Below are 18,368 nucleotides of genomic sequence, written 5' to 3'. Positions count from 1 at the left end.
CTGACTACCTGGTATGGACCTCCTCAGGAATTGCGATTGTTTATCTTTTCATCAAGAAATGAATTTTATTTTAGGAATAATTAGGAATTTTTTTTGTTTTGTGAACATGTGATCCACCCCAAAAAAAGATACATGTAGTTTATCTTGGATTCATTGATATTGCATAATTTCGATTACTTTTTAGCCAGTCGTCTAGATTCAAGAAGAAATTTGAAACTGGTAAGTGTTTGTTTTTTAAAACTGATAATTACTTTAAATTCACTTAATATTGTTTGTTTGAATTTTCCCATTGATGTTTTTAGGACTGCAACTGGTCAGTCTCTAATTGGCATATGTGCATACTATGCGTATTGCCTCGATATAGCCTAAATTCACAAGCATGGTAAGCAAAGCTACTGGGTTCGAGTCCCGAAGTGAACATCAACTCTGAGATGCAGGTACATCCAGCTAACGAGTCCCAAATAGGACGAAACGCGCGTCAAACTGGATTCCACTGCTAGCCACTATCCATCTTTGCTTACCATGATAATCACTTTGTTTATATCATTATATCTGGATATATTATACACGTATATTTATTATCTCTGTATTCCTTTGGGTTATTAGATACAATGAGTAGTTGAATGAATATCAACAGTTTTAATGCATAGTCCTATTTTGACTGACTGAAATCACATAAATCTCATTTCATTAACGAAAATACAAATGCCTACAATTTTCTATCTTTTGTTATAATAGTAATAACAATAATAGTAATTGATAATAATAAACACGAGAAAGCTAGGAGTACTAGTAACTGGTATTTCCTAGAGTTTTAGTGAGAAACAGTGACCAGTGTAGTTCAATCGGGTTTGTTGTGAGATAGTAACTCATTGAAGACAATGGTGGACAGTTGCTCAATTTCGTACATTGGTTGAGGTTAGACAATAACACCGTTGGATGCCAGCTCAGTGGTCTAAAGGTTAAGTGTTCTCGCGTGAGACTGATAGGTTCTGGGTCCGAATCTTGCGAGGCGGGATGGTGGATGCACACTGTTGATGAATCCCACAATAGAACGAGACGGCTACCCAGTGCTGGCATGGTAGTCCAGCTTCAATTAACTCATGAATTCAACTATAAAATTGCTAAAATCTCCACAAAACCCCTTCTGATAAAGGTGGTTACTTCTAAAGTATATTTTATAATTCTTTATTTGTCAGTAAGCGGTTGTGGAGATTGTTTGATTTCAGTGAAATCATAAACCGATCTAGGTTAGATCATCATAAGAAACCTGAAAGCATCAAATGGCCGTTTCGTCCTAGTATGAGACTCTTCAGTAATGCGCATCCACAACCTCGCTTGCGGTTATAGAACCCATAAACTTCATGTTCTCTATATTGTTGACAAATATTTTCTGGGATATTGATAGTTTGTCAAATGGTTGTAGGTAATCGACAGGAAACTCTCCTAGACCTATGGTTTGTGCTAGTTAGCACTCACCATCATGGCATGCTTGTGATTAGAAAGAATGTTCTGTTCTCTGGAGAAACCAATGTTATTTCGCCTAGTTTCTCAGGGTCAGGCGTTATCACTGAGCTATTTGAATAGTGACTGACCTATTGTAGAAATGAGATATTTTCAATATGGCCAAACTAATCTAATTGGCTCGATATTATTTGCAACGTATTAGAATGTTAATGTTTATTTTATATTCAACATAAGTAATCCATTTTATTATTACTTTAACTTCTTTTTTTCCTGATATACATCAGTTTGGCAATTCACAGAGATATTCTCCTGGAACTTTACCATTAGATCCGTTAAAACAGGTAATCTCTGCAGGTAATCTCTGCTGTTATTATTCCCTTAAAAATCCACATCATATGACAATAATAATAATAATAATAATTCTTTCTTCATAAATTTACAGAATACAATGCGAAAGCGAAGTTTATAGGAACCGCGTTGTGTCATATTAGCGTAATACGTTCCAAATAACAATCTGATCATACATATTTATGCAAACTTAAGTGTCATATTAGGCGAATTGAAATATCCAAGAATCAAGATAAATCACTTCACCCTGGACATTTTATTTATTTATTTATTTAAACACATAAATATTGGTACAAGGAAGCACCAGATATATATGCGACGCACAAATCTCATTCGACTTGTGTGAGGGCTGTGATACTGCCCAGGTGCCCAAACTGAAGCAGGTGGTTTTCTTAGGGGGCCACACCCAGAGCCTTTGACCGAAAGATCTGATCCACAAGGTAGTGGAGAATCGTGAGGAGATGCAGTCCCATGGTAGCCGGTGATCAACGATTGATTCGTACGCCATTCGTTCCTTCAGGATCCTGGAGCCCATGTGCACCATTGGTTTGGAATGAGGGTTTTCCAACTCCCCTAGGTGGACTCGCTTTGTCCACCAACTCGGTTAAAGCGCCTGACATTCGCTTTTCGTCATCTCACTTTTGTGAACAACACTCCTGCCTTCTGGACATTCAGAATCAATATTAGCAGTGTATGTTTTTGAATACACTGAAAAGCCTAATTTGAACCTACGTATGGCTGAAACTTAAAAAGAAACCCTAAGTATTTTGTTCTAGACAACTTTTGTATAAAATCTAAATGGTAGAATTAAGATCGATCTCATATTAAGCCAATATATCACATTATTTTAATAAACCTCGTCTTCTATTATGTCGGTCAGTCGTCCTGTTGGAATACTGATATACACATTACGCATATGCGAGGCTGACTTCTAACATAAGTAAAAAGAATAAGAATTACTAGGGATTTGTATTGCCTAAGCGAATTAAAATACACAGAAATTCATTGGTATATATGCATATATACCCTGAAAAATTAAGCCAACTTTCGACCAACAGCTAGCATCCATAAGTACCTCTCAGCTTTGAACTAATACGTACACACAGGCTCATGTTCTATTCCAACTGCCTAACCTGTTATCTTTTAATTAGATTATTCAATTTAGTACGTTTTTTTTCAAGATCCTTATAGAATTCTTCATGTTTATCCTTGTATGATTAGCCATGGAAACTGTTACAGGCGGAATATGCTTGGTCTCGTGGTTTGTGCGGTAATGGTGTTCGTGTGGGCATATTTGATACAGGATTGGCACCATCTGATCATAAACACTTTTCATTAAGTAATATTATTGAAAGAACTGATTGGACAGTTGATATAACTAATGTAAGTTGCTGATAACATTATAAAATGTTCAAAAACAACGTCCAACTAGGTAGTTAATGAGTTTGCATGTATCAGTGCCAAGATTCTACTTCATAGTTTAAAATAAATTTGTTTTAATCCAACTAGGTACTTAAGTATAAACTCGCCCACATAAGTGTGATCCACAATACTTCGTGTGTCACTGTGAATTGTGGTACTGTGGTGTGGTCTACTTATATCCATATAAGTAATATATGGTGTGGGTCAGACATAGAATGTATTTTGGCAGAAGACCGATGAAGAAAGAACTGAAATGAAACGCGAACGTCTGGAAAATGCATGAGCAATGGAATAAGAGAAGAAACAGTGAAGATTGAAACAATTGGTTGTTAATTTGCAAATTGACTGTTCATTGTTTGGTAATCAGAATTTATTGAGATAGTCTGTAATCTTTGCTTAAATACATTCGATTGTCCCCAGTCGTGTTCTCGTTCACTACAGTACCACTTGACTGTTCAAATGAAATCAAGCTGAACAACGTTTGAACTTGTTTATAAATGTTATTGGGTTTTTGACATTACTATCTAATTCAGAGAATGTTTATTGAATTAGTGCACACCATTAAAGGCAATCATCCAACTTGTGATTTGATAATTTAATATAAATGTTATATACATTTACAAATTATCATGACTTATTTTCATTGATTGGAGGCGCAGATTCAAATTGTACTCTATTCCACATAAATGGTCTAATGTCAATCTGCTTTCAGAATCTTCTACAACCGGTTTAATGCATGTTGCTACTTAATTTCACATTTTTCCATATGGTGTGGTGGATCTTTGAAATGAAATATTCGATTTTCAATTCATTTAGAATCTGTCCTTCTGTTAGATCAACAATGAATTTCCATGTGTTCAGATGAATAATACCAAGAAACTGGATAATAGCTTCTATCTCTGTTTGTTTTATGAAGATCTTTCATCACGGAACTTCTGAAATTCCACAGTACTACTTGGAAAATTGAATCTCAGTAGCTTCTGAGTTTGTTATTCTCATTACTACTACATCTCATTAATACCTTGATTTTTTGTCATTCTGTCCTTCAGATATTTACTACATTCAATTAACACCGGGATATAAGCTAGCGCTACTAACTGACAGATTTGTCATTTAACGTTGTTGAATGTGTATTGATTGCTATAGTTTCTGTTGAATACGTTGACTTATATAGGACAGCCAATCTTGTCGAACTACAAAACCGACAATTAAAATCCTGATTTCTGTGAATTAATATTTTTGAGTTAACTAGATGCATGCCCAACCAGCATTCGTAACCTTGAGCCATCTGCTAAGTCCTTTTTTGTGCACTATTCTGTATGAAAGTCCTACTCACTGCTTTCTCGCAAGGCGGTGCTGGTGTTGTTTACGAAATTGAGAGGAAGTAAAGCGAATATCCGGCACTTTAACTGGGTAGGCAGGTACGGAGGTTGGAAAACCTTGATTCCAATCCAATGCTGCAGCATAGGCTTCAGGATCCTGAGGAGACAAATGGTGTATAAACCTACTGTTGGTCACTAGATACCATGAGACCGTATCTCTCTATACTGCTCTAACGCCATATGGACTAAACCTCTATGTCTAAGGCTCGGGGAGCGACCTTAAAATCTAGAATTGCTCCTATACCAAATCAGCTTTTTAATCCACATTCTATACCAAATTTGTAATCATAGTCAGTTGTATATAGGTTGACATTGTTGATTAAATTTTTTAAAATATTTTATAGATATCCTTTTATTGTATATTTTAGAGATCCTATTCTGATGATTCTATTGAAGCTTTAGATCGACATGGTCATGGAACATATGTCACTGGTTTAATTGCTGCTCAAAATCCTAATTTATATTACTCAAAATTTATTCATTCTTTTAATAAACATGACGATTCTACTTGTCCACCTTGGGGATTTGCACCACGTGCTGATTTATTCATATTTCGTGTATTCACTGATACACAAATATCTTATACATCATGGTTTTTAGATGCATTCAATTATGCAATTAGTCGAAAATTACATGTTATCAATCTTAGTATTGGTGGACCAGATTTTTTAGATAAACCTTTTGTTGACAAGGTTAGTTGTGATTTTTTTTAGTATTTTGATAAAATAGATGAAGAGTCCTTTTTTATCAGTAAAGGGTTGTGGGAAGTTTCTGAGTTTCATTGAAATCACGAATTGATCTTGATATGCTTGAGCTAAGTCGATTTTCTCGTTAATAAACGAAGGCCAATTACACAATGACACAAGCGGCTAATCTAATCCGTTTTCCCAAGCCCCGCTAACTAGAGGAAGAAGTCCAAGGCGAAGTAGGGGAATATATATTCCGTAAGCAGCCGCGTGCAAGCAAGTCATAAGGGAAAAACTCAAACGTATATATACAGCGATAATTTGTACTTGGGCAGCATTACAAAACAACACACTCAAGGACACAACGGACCAACAGCATTTAAAATATTTTACAAGTGGGAAATACGACTTGAAGGTGAAAAGAGCGCCTTTGGCGCGAAAACAAAGAAATTCAAATTTTCAAAACAAAATTACAAAATTAAGCCATTTACCAAGTAAGTTCTGGGGATTTGACATCCCCAACAGATCTTATACGACCATTATCACGTGATCATCATGACCTATGTTTTTATGTGTTGTGTGATGTGGTTCAAATTCATCCACAATAATACAGATCCATTGACGTTTTATTTATCGTTAGATCTTGACTTTCACATTTCATTTGTAATTTTTTTAAAACTTCATTGTTTTAAATCATATTTTTTACTACCAATGATATGGTTGCGACTGCTGATGCTCCGCCATTGGTGTTGATATAGTGTTGAATATCTGTATTTAAGCTTGATATATCAAGTATTTGTGTTATATATATTCTTGAATTTCAAGACAATCACTTTTAACACATAGTCTCTATTGATATTTGTAACAGAAAGTTATTTATTTACAGGTATTTCGCCAAACAAGAACACTTAGGTCTTGGAAGATATAAGGGTATAACAATATTCAACTTCCGAAAAAAAGACATGAATTCAACGTAACATAATTAAGTACAAGGTATACTTGCATTTTCTTCTTCAGCATTGAAATATCTTAGTAACCGATAAGCAAAAAAAGTCTTTCTTGGTCATGACGAGTCCCAAATGAGACGAAATGTACGTCCTAGCTTCCACTGCTAACCACTATCCAACTTTGCATATAATGTTTTGTAAGCATAATTTTGTTCTGTATTAAAACTCCACTAATTAGTATTCAAGGAGAGAGAATGAAAGGAATCGATATTCAATGGCTAGTAGTTGAATATTGTGTAGAGCACATTGAATCTAGCTACTCAGTCCAAAGTAACTAGTTTGATTTTTACTGTAAACTAGGATTTTCTCATCAACTTCAGTCAGGGAGCATCAGTTCCCTCAAGATTACAGGTACACCTTGCTGACGAGTGCCAAGTAGCACGAAATCTAGGTCCAGGGTTTTCTGTTGACTACCTCCAATCACTATCTAATCTCAACATAGTGCTCGCATTGTCGAGTCACCTAGACTGGTGGCCACATCGCAACGTGATCGATAGTATTCGATCTGCACTAAGAAGGACCTGACATACATGACATTGATCACAACCCCGTGATCTATCAATTGTAAATACATTGGTAAGAAGCACAATACTTTTCTGGATATCATTTTTAGCAAATCGTGTAATGGATGTTTACTTAATGTATGATCTATGTTTTATACATATATGTGAAAAACGCTACCACTTGTTTCGTAGTACTAGTGTTTACACTAGTCTACACTAGTGTATACACTCTTTATCTTCCCTTAAATCTTAAGATTAGAATTGCTTCATAACGTTCTTCCTTCCTATACTATATCCTTATATACTTTATTTATCTAAACACATAAATATTGGTACAAAAAAGCACCAGATAAATATGCGCCTCAAAAATGTAATTCGATTTGTGTTAGGGCTGTGATACTGAAGCAGGTGGTTTTCTTAGAGGACCACACCCCGAGCCTTTGGCCTGAAGGCCTAGTCCACAAGGCAGTGGAGCATCGTAAGGAGATGCAGTCCCATGGTAGCCGGTGACCAACAACAGGTTCATACGCCATTTGTTTCTTCAGGATACTGGAGTCAGCCCATGTGCACCATTGGTTTGGAATCAGGGTTTTCCAACTCTTCTAGGTGAACTTTCCGTGTCCACCAACCCGGTTAAAGCGCCGGGCATTCGCTTTTCGTCCTCTCAATTTCGTAAACAACACCGGTGCCACGAGAAGACAGTGAGTAGGACTTCCCTGGCGGGAGCTATATTTTCGCGTGGCCATGTGAGAGCATTTGGAGAGGGAGAGCGGACTCTCCCCACTCTCGGCCGTACCAGGGGATTTGGGGGCATCCTTATATACAACCTATCTTTTATATACTACCACCACTAAATTAACTATTTCTATGAATTCGGTGTTCATCTTGTTGTGCTAACGAGATATGGCAACTTGGACCGATGCATATGTGTGCCTGGTCCTACGATGTAACTGACTGACTGACTAGTGTTTATGTGATACTAACCTATCTCTTACCTCCACAACTACTGTCAATTGTAATTATAGTATTTTGTTGTAGGTACATGTGTGTATGTACGTGTACAAAATGTAATAAACAAAGATGATATAATGTTAATAGTGGATTTATTAATAAAGGAACCAAATAAATTAAACTGTTTAGTAATGCTAACAATTTTAAATACTTCATCTTGAACTGGCTCTTAACTATTGTAGGGTAATTGAATGAACTTTACACTTTATCGTAAATTGATTATAATTTAATGTGAACAATTGGATACAGGTTCAGTGAACATAACATTCAGGTGTTTGCCACTAATCCTAATTGTCCTATGTTCGATCCGTTGTCGGGTTTGTAAGTGAGCACTTCTGAAGTGAATCATACTAGCACGAAACAGTTGTCTATTGTTTCCTGGTTTCCAATGGTTATCTAACTTAGAATAAGTGTGTTACATAAACTGTAAAATTCAAGAATCTTCACAAATCCTTTATACTAATGAAATTAACTCATCTCTTCATCTTAATTATCATCTCAATAATTTCTTGCTTAGTGTAACAGAAATATCAAGAGACTAATTAAACACATATTATACATCAAGTTATACTATAATTGTGTCGAATTATTAAGGTTTTAGAATTATCTGCAAATGGAATATTATTAGTTTCTGCTATCGGGAATGATGGCCCTTTATTTGGAACATTAAATAATCCAGCTGATCAAATGGATGTTTTAGGTGTTGGCGGTGTAGATGCTTTGGGTCGCGTTGCACGATTTTCTTCACGTGGAATGACTGGTTGGGTAAGAAATATCATGTTTAAGTTTGATTTGCTTTGTTGTAGACAGTTATCGTTTTTTATTCACAGTTCAGGTTGAGTCACTTGGTTTTTAATAAGTACATTAGAAATAACTGGACACATCTAGTTAAAATTCTTTATCACCTACATACCTGTATATGGTCTGTCGAATAAATACGCAGAGGGACCTGCTAAGTTGTTTAGTAAAGTCTGACGATTGTTCTCGAGGATAACTCACTAAAAACATATCTTTTTCCAAGTGAACTAAGTATCTCAGTGAAAACGTTGACGATCGATACAACAAGGTCAAGTTCGTTGTTGATTTCTATTAAGCACGATTGAGGAACGACAAATCCCCTGTTGAAACTGACTTCCATAGATGTTTTGAACTGTTTAATCGGAGATGAAATTGGTTCATTATCATAAATGATAAGTATCTTGGAAGTTGTGAGATTGTGAAAATTTGAATTTCACAACGTAGTTTTAACAACATCTGTTCGCATATTCTTTGAACAGATTGTGTATAAGTAGTATTATTACTCATCAGTTCATTTTTATTATTCTTAAGTTTATCTTCACTTGATTTTACACTTTTAATCTTGATCAAATTTAGGAACTTCCAGCTGGTTATGGACGTGTAAAACCGGATATTGTTACTTTTTCTACTGGTGTTATCAGTTCTAATCTAGACGGAAAATGTCGTGTATTATCAGGAACTAGCGTAGCATCTCCAATTGTAACAGGAGTTGTTAGTTTATTAATTAAGTGAGTGTAAATTTGTGTTTTGTTTCGTGATGATTTGAATTCTTTTCTTTTGTTATTATAGAAAGTAACCAGTTGATTAATACTGTTTACTTTGTTCTTCTAAGAAACTTTGAATTGCTGAATATGAGTTTTTATTGTGCTGGTTCCTATCATGTTTTCTTTTCACTATTTTATAATGAAATGTAGCTTTATCATATTCATACATTGTTGTATGTTTTTTTCCAGATGATGGGTTTCAGCGAGAGATATTTACGGATTGATTGTTTAATTCATTTTTGTATTGGTTGTTTGAAATGAACGGTTTTAGGCTCGAATCCCATAGTGAATACCAACTCTGGGATGTAGGTGCATCCAGCTGAAAAGTTCCAAATAATGCGAAACACACATTATTGATGCATCGATTTTATGTAGTGTATTATTTATAATAAGCTATTTCACTTTCCATTGCGCTATATATCACTACATATACGTTGAAAGCAATTAATCAGTAAATGGATAACTCACTGCCCGTTTGATGTAAAAAGCACTGGATTCAAGCCATAGGATGAATATGAACAATGGAGTCTAGGTTAGGAATCCTATATAGGATGAGACGTTTGCTTTGGATTTCACTGTCCAACTTTGTTTGAATAACGAGACGATTCACTCAAGATACAAAGATGCTGAAATAAATTAATCAATTTCGGTTCATAAAGTCAGTAACGGCAAGATTATATGCAATTACGAATGAAATAATTGTTGGTTATTTTGTAAATTAAAGCATAAGGAGTCTACGCTGCACTAACTATTTGGAAGTTTGTAGGTCAGTTTGTTTTGTAACGATGAATTCAGTGTGTAGATTATTTTCAGAGATTGACACTCGTTTTTATCACATGTACTGTCATAACATATCTTTTTTTTCAACCTTCAAAAATCCCCCGAAAGTTATGAAGTAATATTATAGTGAACGAGAGCAGAAGTGGGGACAATTGAATGTCTTTCAGTACAAAATTACTGAATCTCTGAGTAAAATCTGAGAACCATACAGTGAATACTTCATGTGCAAAATGTCAATCAGTTGTCTCAAACTTGACTGTTCCCTTTGCAAATGCCAATCAATCGTCTGAGACTTCACTTTGACTTCAGTTCCACACCAATCATTCTCTGTTCTCGTTCTCTTTCCTTCGATCTTCCTAACCTTCCTACACCAGGCATTTCACTTTCGATTGATGGTACATATTACTTATATCTATCGACATCAGTAGCACACACCATAATAGGAAGACTGTTTACTAACTGGAGGAATACATTTGGTTATTTTCATGTCTTCTCAAATTGAAAAAGGCCAATTCATTTACAATAATATTTATTTACATTAATTTTAGTGCTGCTTTAAATCATAATGCCAACTTAATTAATCATGAAAATGGTAGTCTATATCATATGAATATAGATAACTATCCATTTGTACCTGTTAATCCAATTAGTATTAAACAAGCTTTAATAGCCAGTGCAAATCAATTAAATTCAGTACGTGTATTTGGTACGAATTCAATAAAATGGTTACAAGAAACTGATCAAAGTAGTATGTTCGAACAAGGCGCTGGTTTGGTAAATCTTCAGTCAGCCCTAGAGGTATGTAATAATCAGCTTGTGTATACTGAATTAATTAAGGTTTTACAATAAAATAATAGTGGTAGTGATTGTGGTTGTGTTTTTCATGTTTTCGATAACTTTATACGAGTTGAGTAAGTTTACGGTTAATTCAATGCAATAGCTCAATGGATAATTCTTTAGACGTTTGAACCTAAAAGTCCTGGGTTCTGGTTTCGATGTGAATAATAACACTAAGATATAGGTGAATCCGACTAACGAATCTTAAAACGGATGGAACATGGATTCCATTGTTGCAAACAAATCAAGTGTATTTTGTTTACATCCATGTGGATATTTGGTCGAAACTGCTGCAATAAATACAGATATAACTTGTATCATTATATTTTCCTGTGCTTATTGATAATGCACTTCATATTGAACAGTCCTGTTATTCTGAAAATGGAAAAAGTATTAAAAGTATTGAAATGGTACGATTTATTATTAAGTAGTAGTTTGAATGAAATATCATATAGATCGATACCGCGGTCCTACCTTGCTTCCATGGCCCAAGTGAAAAACTCCAGAGAGTCTTAAAACTAGACAGAATTAAAGTATGATATAAAACAACTATCAGATAAATTATCTCCACTGCTCCTGAATACACTAAAGAATTTCACTATTACTAGCATGTTATTTCCACTTGGTGTAAAACGTCTTTTGGTGATAATAATGATCGAAAATATCGACTCACTGAACATCATCATAAAAGGGGCTAGATTTAACAACGACTGAGCAAGACTGATCTTTACAACTCATTGTTGACCTGGCTAACATCATCGAAGATGACAAAGATTGGTATAAGCCTGTCTGGATTTCACCATATGTAGATTGATTTCAATCTGCTGCACAGTCATCAGTATTCACATAGGTATCAAAACAGTGAGAAATAGACTTGCTGACTTCTTACGTAGTGCATTTTAGACACATACTTCACATTCCTTTTTAACTGAACTATTCAAGTATTACATCAATCAGCATTAACTGTTTTATCTTGGCTATTTAGGTCATCATACTAGAAAATCCCTATGTATTGCATGTTCAATTTATTGGTTAAGTAAATACTTCTTTGTTATATCACATTTTACAGATTGTACAGCGTATGAAACCTCAAGCAAGTCTGATGCCTAGTTATTTGGATTTAACACAATGTCCATATATGTGGCCATACTGTTCTCAACCATTGTACTCTTCCATGCAACCAATTATCATTAATGTAAGTTGTTTCTTTATACCTTTTAAACTTTAGTTCATAATAATCTGTTATATGCGCAAAATAAAACGATACGGTAAGAAATAAAATGTTTTTTGCTTGCTACATTATACTACTGTTGTTGTCGACATAAGTAGCATAGATCACATTACCATAATAGGTTAATATAACCAACGACCAAGATTATACCATCTTTAGACTGGATAGTTGATTGATATGCTCTATTCATTTATTTTATCATTGAATAATGACTTTATTCAATATTACGTTTGCTAGATAATGTATTGGAGAGCTTTTATACCTTTGCTTCCGTGCATAGACTCTAATTTGTTGACGTCTCATTCTACCAGAAGACATACAAGTAGAAGGATACGAATGAAATGGATGGTTAGTATCTGATAAGATAACACGTGTCAGGTTTTTGAAAGACTTCGAGAATTGACAAATTGTAAATGTCACTTTAAATCAGTAATTTTTTAAAAATTCCTACTTGGGTGTCAATTTTATGTCAATAACAAGTAGCTATTCAAATTTCAGCTTATTTTGATTTTGGATTTCAATAGAGGAATTTCGATGTCATAATTTTTTCAGGGTCAGGTACATGGAAAATAAACAATTCACAGTTATTCAGTAGAGACAACGATGGATGGTTGTGGAATATCGTGGATTGGTTGAAGTTTAGACATTAAGACTGTTGGATGTGGACTCAGTGATCTAAAGGTTAAGCGTTCACGCGTGAGTCCTTAGGTCCCTTACTACAGTCCCACTTTTGAGGTCGTCGATGGGTACTGCTCACGAGTACCATATTATGACCAAACGGTAGTCCACTACTTCCAGATTTTCAATCACCATCTAACTTTCATCCACCCGTCATGATATCAATCTGAACTCGAAGATCTCCACAACCTATACAGATGATCATTATGTGCTCACTAGTGAATGGCTTCAGGAGGTGTTTCCTGGAGAAGCCGTGGCCAGTGCAGTTGGACTGTGTCTGTTGTAGATGCAGTTACTCACATGGTGGAGTGTGGCGCAATATAGTGGATTGGTTGAAGTAAGACATGAACACCGTTGTATGCCGTTTCGGTGGTTTAGAAGTTAAGCGTTCGTGCTCGATACCTTGAGTCCTAGGGTTGGGTCTCTTTTGTGGGATAGCGGATGCACATTGTTGAGGACGGAATCGTCGTCTAGTGCTTCCACGTTTTCCATGGTGGTCTAGCGTGAATTGACTCACGAATTCAACTATTGAAAATTCATTGTGCAATCATCAATATTTTTCTTGTCGTATTTAAATTCTGTTGTGTTTTAATGGTGATGAATTGGTGCTGTTTTCTTCTCTTCCCCTGAAATATCCAATAGTTTTATGTCTCAATATTCTGCAGTATGCCAAATTTTGTAAGGTAATTACGACTTACACTCAATTATTTATTGACGAAATTATCACATTTTCAAAACATTGCAGCAGATAAACAATTATATGTGTGTTGAGGGATAGAAAAGATTACATCATAAAGTACTTTGAGACTGAATATCAAATGATGTTGCGTTATAATCAAGGGTTAAGAGAAGAATGGAAGGACGAAAATAATTTACGGGTGAGAATTATGAATGATAATTGTGAGCCTGATAGATATGTAGGAAAATGCCGGACAAAAACTATTCAGAGAATTGCTATCGTAACTGTTTCAATTAGACTAGGAAGAACACCTCTAATCTGTTTATGAAAAGCGTCATCATCATATGTTCTAAACACTTTTAAGCAGAGATGAATGGTGACTAATAGTGGGTTGTGGGACGCGCGTTCTGCCTTTGTTTGGACTCGTCATCCGAGAATAGATATTCACTCTGAGGCTCGAACTTAAATGCCATTCTCTTGTATATCCACTTTGCTACTCAGATCAGATAGCCATTGGCTTGTGCAGTGGGTTAAATTTTAATTCCTTGAAATTACTCCTTTTATGATCCTATCAGTGAGTGACCTAGTGGAACTATCGAGGTAATCCTCACAGGATTCGCAAATTCCAAAATAAACTAATTATTTCGCAGTTGTAAGCATAAACAGTCCGAAGATTCAATGGACCAATACGTGTAACTCACGATTTATAGAAATTTATATTGTTTAGTACATTAGTAGCCCAACAGAATTCAGAAAGATGCTCAACTTTCGATTCACGTTTAATCGTTGATTTACTTAGGCTGAATGTTTGTCACAAATACTTCGAATGGACATGTATACAAACGACCAAACACTTTGTACTTTAACTCTTGCTAACATGCATCAGTCCAACGTTATTCGTCTGTCTATGTTTAACCACTGGTCGATTATAGATGTATGTCGTGTCGTGACAATACGTTAACATATTAATTAGTGATTAGCCGTTAAGTGTGTTGCTCATATTGTGGTCACTTTTCTGGAGGATCACCTTTCTTTACTCATAAGATCCGGGTTCATGTTATTTCATATTCACGAATCCAAAATTCAGTATCAAAAGTACGGAGCTATCAGGCAGCTAACATGATGAGCAGTAAAATTGATGATGGAACAAGTTTATTGCCATCTGTGCGTAGCATCTTACACGAAATGGAAGTAACATCTTTTACGGAACAGATTTCGTATTTGTCAAGCAGATTAGTTTTTGCTTTGAATAATTTTTAAAAAATCTTATCTCGTTGATAATAGATACAGTTTATGTATTCTTTCCCAACATTTTATTTAAAACATTAAGATAACAATTTTAAATTCTATGGATGTTGTTGGTCGTATAACAAAACCGCCAATTTATCATCCATACATTAATTATAATGGACATCGTCTACATGTTGGCATTTCATATTCTCAATATCTTTGGCCATGGGTTGGATATTTAGCTGTTTATCTGAGTGTAACACCCGATTCTATTGACGATATTATTCCATCGTCGCGTTTCTCAGGTGTTGCTGAAGGTTATGTCAGTCTTGTTGTGGAATCTTATGATACTGTAAGTAACTTTATTTTTCTGAAGTTTTTAGTATTCATTTTTCATTGTATATGACGTTGTTATGTTTATTATTTGTTTATTTATTTAAACATAAATATTGGTACAAGGAAGCACCAGATATATATGCGATGCACAAATCTCATTCAACTTGTGTGAGGGCTGTGATACTGCCCTGGTGCCCAAACTGAAGCAGGTGGTTTTCTTAGGGGGCCACACCCGGAGCCTTTGATCTAAAGGTCTGATCCACAAGGCAGTGGAGCATCTTAAGGAGATGCAGTCCCATGGTAGCCGGTGACCAGCGATTGATTCATACTCCATCTGTTCCTTCAGGATTCTGGAGCCCATGTACACTATTGGTTTGGAATGAGGATTTTCCTACTCCCCTAGGTGGAGTCGCCGTGTCCACCAACCCGGTTAAAGCGCTGGGCATTCGCTTTTCGTTTTCTCAATTTCGTAAACAGCAGTAATGCCGCGAGAAGGCAGTGTGTAGGACTTGTGTGGCAGAGGCTATATACGCGTGGCCATGTTAGAGCATTTGAAGAGGGAAAGCGAACTCTCCCCACTCTCGGCCTTACCAGGGCATTTGGGGGTACGTTATTATGTACGTAATGATGATAATAATAGCATTCATAACAAACGGAACCTATGATCTGTGTTTTAATTCATGTTATTTTGTCATACTTTGAAAATAATATGGGCCAAAATAGATGTTCAGTGGTTTGATAGTCGAATACTTACAATTGAACTCAATTAATCAGTTATATAGGGAATTGCTTTGCATCGATTTTAATTGAACTGTTGATCATGTATTTTGTTTGTAGTTGGAAATACTTGCTGTATGATATACTGGCCTGAATAAAATGTACCTGAAATTGTCATGGTAAATTCTTGATGAATGTATGATTGAATAATGCTGTAGAATATCAACATACGATGAAACAGTCAACAAATACATCCTGGTTACTAATAGTTTTCCATCTGTTGTAAAAATTTGTGGTGAAAGTTACCTTTGAATGTGTTAAACTATGATTTCATTATCATAATACTGAGGTATACTATTTTGAACGCACTGTCTTTCATTTTTGTCTTTTCTACATTCCCACAGGTTCGAAATCTATCATTAAACACAAATCTACGATTACCAATTAAAGCTAACATTGTACCTATTCCACATCGATCGTAAGTTTTTATCTGATTATTCAAATAACTGTATTCATAGGTAGTTTGCTAACTGAAATTTCTTTTCGTCTTTAATGCCCTGAGTGTTTTCTTCTCCTGAATAAATTCTGCGCATCTTTCTCACACCTGACTTACGTTCACGGGTGAAATCTAAGTTTTTCAAATCTGATTTTACGCTTATGATGTGAATGCACGCAGTTTAGTAGCGCACTAGGCCAAAACGTCCGTTCAGTACTTCCAGGTTGTTGATAATTGTCTAACTTAGAACTGTTCATTGTCTTGATTGAAATCCTTATTCAGATTAATTCTAATATGATAAAATTTATATATTTGACTACGTGTTCACACTTTTTTAAAACGTTTTTTTTCGTTTTATTTAGAAAACGAATTCTCTTTGATCAGTTCCATAGTATTCATTATCCATCTGGTTTTATTCCTCGAGATGATTTGACCCGAACAAAGGAACCATTAGATTGGTAAATGTTTCAGGTGTTATTTTTCTTTTCTTGCATCACCCATCATGCGTACTTTATTGTTTACCAACTTTATTAGGCATATTTTCTTCAACAGTTAGTTAGTCAGTCATAATCCCGACCGTTGCTGCTACCTTGATGTAGTGGTCGGGCTTGCCTATGTTAATGAACCAATCGAGCTATACTGGCTGGAACAATCGTTCCTCAAGGTCCTACCATGCCAGACAGGTCGGTTAAAGAGCGGTAAGATTAAAAGCAGCAATCCCAAGGTCCGAAGGCGATGTCGTACTGCTGACTGTACAGAGGTGTGACAGCAGTAAGGTGTTTCCTTCAGACAACCAGCATGACAGAGATGCTGCCTTCCCACAAGGAGGGGTGGGGTTAGAAAAGGTCGACCCTAAAAATGCACACCTCGCCTTATCCCACGGATATCCGTCTCCGGCGGTAAGGTCCTTTGAAGAACGGAGCTAACACAAAAACTACCCGACTGACCGACCCCAAGCAGTTGTCCCTTGGGCACTGTGGTCACGCTCTCAGGTCATTAAGACCACTTCTAACCCAATTTCCTTTTCAGGTACCTCTAGAAGAACCCTTCCACGGTGTGGGCAACCGGGAAGTGATAACTGCCCTCATACCTCTAACAACCTCCCTAATCAGTCGTAATCACCATAAGGTATGGGATAAATATGCGTTAATCCATGTTACAATATTAAGTTTTCATTACAAGTTAAATCGGAATGGTTTCAAAATGATCATAATATCAATGATAGTCAAAAAGACAGTACACTGAAAAGCACATTACAAAAAGATGAGAAAAAGTGGTGCATGTGTGTGTGAACAGTGATTCTGTAATTAAAGATCAAGATTGTTAGATTAGGTGTGAATCTTAAACCTGGTTGTTCCTATGCATTTTGAAGTAGAGAAATGATTCTCTCTATCCTTCACTGTATCAGGACATTCAGTTAATGAGAATATTCGCTTTATTTCCATCTCATTCAATCAATTATAATTATCTGTGTACTCTTTATTCGGTAATTTGTACTTCTCATCATACACTTTTACGACTAGTAACATTTTCCATGACCTTTATTAGACTGTACGCACTTTTTCACTTTTACGTTAGTTCTTAAAATGTAGTTTTTTAATGATAATTGTTTAGTAAGCTTTGAATCGTTTAACCTTTTTTTCTAGGTTAGGAGATCATATTCACACAAATTTTCTTGATCTATATACTCATCTACGTAGAAAAAGTTATTTCATTGAAGTATTGACCTCTACATTTGACTGTTTCAATGCGTCTAATTACGGTAAGTACTTGGAAATTAGTCTGAATTATAAACTGTGCTGTACGTTGGACGTACTTCTTATGTATTAATGTTCAGGGAGATAGTCTTATCAGTTGGCATGTAAACTTAGCTAATTTCTGAATTATCAGTATAGGGTTGCGGAAATTGTTGAGTTTAGATTGATATCATGAATGGATCAATATTAGACTACCATTGAAGACCTGGAAGCACTGGACGGTGCACTGCTGAGGAGTC

General features: G+C 35.6%; 1 protein-coding gene across 1 annotated transcript in view; it reads left to right on the top strand.

Annotated features, from left to right (window-relative positions):
• The window catches only part of Smp_154140 (site-1 peptidase (S08 family)), a gene marked incomplete at both ends in the record, with an annotated part of 42,100 nt that overhangs the window by 12,135 nt on the left and 11,597 nt on the right, over positions 1-18,368 (top strand). Inside the window, 11 exons of the mRNA XM_018797735.1 lie at positions 1,702-1,808; positions 3,037-3,198; positions 4,988-5,311; positions 8,421-8,591; positions 9,201-9,352; positions 10,765-10,966; positions 12,075-12,200; positions 14,924-15,175; positions 16,281-16,354; positions 16,735-16,830; positions 18,019-18,134. Coding sequence (XP_018652747.1) covers positions 1,702-1,808; positions 3,037-3,198; positions 4,988-5,311; positions 8,421-8,591; positions 9,201-9,352; positions 10,765-10,966; positions 12,075-12,200; positions 14,924-15,175; positions 16,281-16,354; positions 16,735-16,830; positions 18,019-18,134 — 1,782 coding nt within the window. The remainder of the gene's footprint in view (positions 1-1,701; positions 1,809-3,036; positions 3,199-4,987; positions 5,312-8,420; positions 8,592-9,200; positions 9,353-10,764; positions 10,967-12,074; positions 12,201-14,923; positions 15,176-16,280; positions 16,355-16,734; positions 16,831-18,018; positions 18,135-18,368) is intronic.

This window comes from Schistosoma mansoni, chromosome 5 (genome assembly GCF_000237925.1).
Source record: "Schistosoma mansoni strain Puerto Rico chromosome 5, complete genome".
NCBI lineage: Eukaryota > Metazoa > Platyhelminthes > Trematoda > Strigeidida > Schistosomatidae > Schistosoma > Schistosoma mansoni.
This window is presented reverse-complemented; position numbering and strand designations above follow the sequence as displayed.